The 5,096-nt window shown below is 58.6% G+C and overlaps 1 protein-coding gene across 1 annotated transcript in view; it reads left to right on the top strand.

Annotated features, from left to right (window-relative positions):
- Positions 1-483: 483 nt before the first annotated feature.
- The window catches only part of LOC106554934 (one cut domain family member 2), a 97,140-nt gene continuing 92,527 nt past the window's right edge, over positions 484-5,096 (top strand). The window contains exon 1 of the mRNA XM_014073681.2: positions 484-1,555. Coding sequence (XP_013929156.2) covers positions 484-1,555 — 1,072 coding nt within the window. The remainder of the gene's footprint in view (positions 1,556-5,096) is intronic.

Genomic DNA, 5,096 nt, shown 5'->3' with positions numbered 1-5,096 from the left:
CGGTGGGTCCGAGGCGCGAGCAAGCGCGCGGCCCTGTGGCTTCGGGGCACGCGCGCGCGCGCGTCCGTGGGCGGGAGAGGCGGACAGTCCGGGGCTGAGGAGCCGTGACGTCAAGGCGAGAGGGAGGCAGAGCTGAGAGGCAGCGCGGCGATTCGCAGCCCGGGCGAAGGTTGGAGGAGGCGGAGGCGAGAGCAGGAGTGAGAGGCGAGCGCCCAGCTCCGCAGCCTCGGGCAGGAGGGGAGCCGCCGCCGCCGCCGCTCGCGTGTCCAGCTGTCGCCGCTGCTTCTCCCGCTGTGGCTGCTGCCGCTCTGGCCGCCGAGGCTGCGGGCGTCGGACCCCGCGGATGGCGCTCTCTTGAGATGGCCGGCCATCTGGCTTGAGGCGGCGGGGCAGGAGGCGGGAGGCGGAGATCCGGAGGGGGCGGGCGGGAGGGGTGGAGGAGGCGGGGGGGACCCTCGCTGCCAGGGGGAGACCGAGCGAGCGATGGAGCTGAACCTCGACGGACTGGGCAACCTCCACCAAGCCGGGGAGCTCTTGAGCCCCGCCGGGGCGCACGCCAGGCAGCCGCCGCCTCCCCCGCCGCCTCCCCCGCCGCCGCCGTCGACCCACCGCAACTTGGTCTCCTCGCACGGCCGGCCGGCCATGGTCTCCAGCATGGCCTCCATCCTGGACGGGGCGGGCGACTACCGAGCCGAGCACAGCCTGGGCGGCCCGCTGCACCCGGCCATGAGCATGGCCTGCGAGTCCCCGTCGGGCATGAGCACTTACACCACGCTGACGCCGCTGCAGCACCTGCCGCCCATCTCCACCGTCTCGGAGAAGTTTCCCCACCCGCACCACCACCACCACCACCATCACCACCATCACCACCCGCCGCACCAGCGCCTGGCCGGCAACGTTAGCGGCAGCTTCGCCCTCATGCGCGAGGAGCGCAGCCTCGCCGCCTCCATGGGCAACCTCTACGGCCACTACCCCAAAGACATGCCGGCCATGGGGCAGCCCCTCTCCCCGCTGGCCAACGGGCTGGGCGGCCTCCACAACGGGCAGCAGTCCCTGGCCCCCTACGGTCCCGGCGGCCACCTGGCCGGAGACAAGCTGCTCTCCCCCAACGGCTTCGAGCCCCACCTGCTCTCCCGCAGCGAGGAGCACCTGGCCCGGGGGCTGGGCGCGCCGGGCGCCGGCATGATGCCCGCCCTCAACGGCCTCCACCCGCACGCCCACCCGCACGCCCAGGCCAACGGCTCGCTGCTGGCCGAGCGGGAGCGGCAGGTCTCGGCCTCGGGCTCGGCGGGCGGCGGCGGCGGGGCCGGCCAGGTGGAGGAGATCAACACCAAGGAAGTGGCGCAGCGCATCACGGCCGAGCTGAAGCGCTACAGCATCCCGCAGGCCATCTTCGCCCAGCGGATCTTGTGCCGCTCGCAGGGCACCCTCTCCGACCTGCTGCGGAACCCCAAGCCCTGGAGTAAACTCAAGTCCGGCCGGGAGACCTTCCGCAGGATGTGGAAATGGCTGCAGGAGCCCGAGTTCCAGCGCATGTCTGCCCTCAGGCTGGCCGGTAAGGGGCTGAGCGGGGCGGCGAAGCGCCGGGGAAGGGACCCAGAGGGGCGCGCGGGTCGGGCTCAGCCGGCTTGGCAGGCGGGGACGCAGGAAGCGAGGAGCGGGGAGAGCCAGCAACTGGCAGGGGGTCTGGAGGCCGGGAAGGAGTGGAGGAAGGGAAGGGAACGCGGCGCCTTGCTCTGGGAGTCAGGACCCGGGGGTGAGGTAGCCGAGGCGCCCAGGGCATTCCAGTCTGCGCCCAGCACGCAAAGCCTTTGTTTTGGCGCTTCAGCCGACCCCTGGCTCACCCTCTTCAAGGCGCGTGTGTGAGTGTTTGTGTGTTTTGTGTGCGTGTGTGAGTGAGAGTGAATGGTGTGTTTTGTGTTCGTGTTTGTGTGTGAGAGTGAGTGTTTGTGAATGAGTGTGTCTGTGTGTGTGTGTGTGTGTGTGTGTGTGTGTGTGTGTGTGAGTACAGTATGCCGATCCTCGGGGCGCACCCCGCGTCGGGATCGATTTTTGCTGGAGCTCCATCAAATCTTCCTTTCCACCGCACCTCCCTTCTTTTCCCTCGTTCCGCCTGGGGGTGGGTGGGTAAGGTCTCCTCGAGGCGCTCGGCGTTCCTTGCCTTGCGAAGGTGCCGCTGGAGAAGCGTCTGAAGGCGCAAAGTGTCCGTCGCTGCCCGGCTGAGGGAAAGGAGTTTGGTCCGCGGACTGGTCAGCAGATATGCCTCCCCTACCCACCCACAATCCCGCTGCTTAAAAACGTTCGTGGTTGAGGAAGGACTTGCCCTGCTGCGTATTTGGAATCCGTTCCGTTCTGTCTTGGGATGGCAGGAGTTGAAAAATCAACCCACCTAGAAGGAGCCAGGAGAGGGGAAACGGGGGTATATGATTGGGCATAAACAGATGCATCGTATCCTCTATGTCTACACGGGTGTAGGCACACGCGCGCCTAACAATGCGTGGAGGCGTCCCTACAACCCACTGCCAGGCGAGCGGATCGTATTTGAAGGGAAGATTCTGTGTGTGTTTTTCATCCACGCGTCTGTCCATCCATTCCAGATCCTTTCCACTCTCTGGCCGAGTCCCGCAATAGGTTCCGGTGGCTGGATCCGCCAACGGTTCAATGCCGTGTGGGAACCAGGCCATTGTCTTAGCCGCGGGGTTGTGGGAACTAGGAATCCACTTCGAGCCGGTTTCTTTGTTTGGACACCGCGCGCTCGCTCGGCCAAGGCAGCTGCGGTTGTGTTCGGTAAACCCTGCTTTGGAAGATTGAACGCGGGGTGTAGGAATCGTGTGTGCGTGCGACGTGTGTGTGTGTGTGTGTGTGTGTGTGTGTGTGTGTGTGTGTGAGAGAGAGAGAGAGAGAGAGAGAGAGAGAGAGAGAGAGAGAGAGAGAGAGAGAGAGAGAGAGAGAGAGAGAGAGAGAGAGAGAGAGAGAGAGAGAAGGAGAGAGTTGCATGGTGCGGGCACTTGTAGTCACCAAATAGGTTGCTCTAGATCAGGGGTCTCAGGGGGCGCCTTAAACACTCAGAGCTACAATGGTCCTAACTGGAAGCCCCCCCACCCCACCCCTTCAATTCTGGACCAGAAGTCCGGTTCCCCCACTATAGAGTCTCCTCCTGGCACTTTCCCCTCTAGCTGTCCTAACCAAAAGCCCTATCAATTGTAGAACTGACCTGCCATAGGGAGTCGCAGCAGAGGGATGAAAGAGCCACATGCGGCTCCAGAGCACTTTCGCTCTCGCCAAGTCAGCGGCAGGATCTCGGCTACTACTTTTTCAACTTATTTCATGTGCTGCTAGGTTTGCTTGTGTTTGTTTCCTTCAGGGTGAGTGTGTGTGTGTGTGTATGTGTGTGTGTGTGCACCCCCGAACCCCTCTTTGGACACCGCCTTTGCCAAAGGGGAATCACAGAGGGCCTCCGTGTACCGATTCCCACGCCCAGTTATTTGTGGCGGCAAAGGAAAGGAAGGGCAGAGTTAATTTCTAGTATTTTTTTTTAATTCTCTGGATGAAAAGAGAAGATGGCCATCCTTTCGCCTATAGTCGGGATATTCGGTGTGTGGTGCTTTAAATTATTAGTGTGGCCTCCACGCATTTTTAAGAGAGAGAAAAGGCTTGTTGGGGGAAATAGGCTGACTCTGTAAATTGCTTAGAGGGGGCTGAAAAGCGGTATAGAAGCCCAAGTGCTATTGCTATTAGTAGCTTTATTTTAAAAATCCACATTCCACTAGTATTAGGTGTTAAAGGTGTGTGAGAGAGAGAAGGGATGAAAGGGAATACCTGGAAGAGGAGGGGGCGAGGATCCTTAGTGCTCTCTGAGCTTGGTTGTTTTCTTGCAGGCGTTTCATTACTCAAACTAAATGACGCACCATCATGCTAGTCCACATGATGTTGCCTAATTTGGGTAATGAAACGCCTGCAAGAAAACAGACAAGCTCAGAGAGCCCCAAGGACCCTCTCAGCGTGTCAACCCTGAGCTACAAATACGCTCATCCTTAGCGACCTCTGTTCTCTGTGAGAGACGAGTCTCCTCCAAGAAATATTCACTGCTCAGGGTATCTCGCCTTTCTCTGTCTGGCCCAAACGTCAATCTTGCCTGAGGAAGTAGGTGGTTTTGCTCCCTCTACTTTAGGCAAGATCTAGGGAAGAAAAGACAATTTGTCCATGAGAAAATTTTGGTGCTCCGCAGAAAAATTACTTGCATTTTTTTAAAAATATTGCACTAAATACTATTTATCTTTTAAGAAAATTCATATTAGTGGTCCGCTGGGTTTAAAATGGTGAATTTAGTGGTCCCTGAGGTCCGAAAGGTTGGTGACCCCTGCTTTAAAGTATCCTGAATCGCAAACCCAATTTACTTTTGCCCCCTCCTTGCTAACAATGGCCTATGTCGTCTCTAGAAGGACAGGATAATGGCTGGATAGGCCTATTTGTTTGTTTCGCCTCTAAGGTATACTGCCCCTGAACATGGGAGCTCCATTGCCTTATCATACCTGATCCTGGTGGGCAGACTGTTCTCCTCTCCTCCCCGGGGGGGGGCGGCTTTCTAAAGCCGTAGGGTCACTTTGGCTGTGGGTAGAGGAGGAGCGGGGGGGTCGCCTTGATTTCTGTCTTGTCGGAGAGCAAATAGTTAGCCTTCTTTTTTGTCCTTCTTGAATCTGTTGCCAGATCGATTCCGAGGATGAGACGGAATTCTTGTGGAATGGGAGCGGGAAATCGGGAAATCCCCCCCCCCCGTTTGTCATTTGGAAGCCTAGAGTTCAAAGGTGGGGGCTCTGGGGATCCAGCCCTTTCCTCTTTCTTGAGACAACCTCCCTTCCTCCTCCAATGCAGGGATTCCCTCCCCCCCCTTTTTGCTTTAGCTGCTGCTTTTTTGGGGGGGGGAGGTATTTTGGGCAGTGGGAGGATGGCTTATCTCTTTCTTTCCTACAATCAATCCTTCCTTCCTTCCTTCCTTCCTTCCTCTTTCTCTTCTCCTTCCACTCTTTCTTTTTATCTATATACCCATTCTCTTCACCCTTCCATAGCTTCCCCCCCCTGTAGCTTTCTATTAGTTT

Source organism: Thamnophis sirtalis, unplaced genomic scaffold (assembly GCF_051295495.1).
Source record: "Thamnophis sirtalis isolate CommonGarterSnake01/CBP01778 unplaced genomic scaffold, rThaSir2_p1.2 scaffold_1, whole genome shotgun sequence".
NCBI classification, from domain to species: Eukaryota; Metazoa; Chordata; class Lepidosauria; order Squamata; family Natricidae; genus Thamnophis; species Thamnophis sirtalis.
Note: the sequence above shows the minus strand (reverse complement) of the source record. Positions and strands in the feature narration are given on the sequence as shown.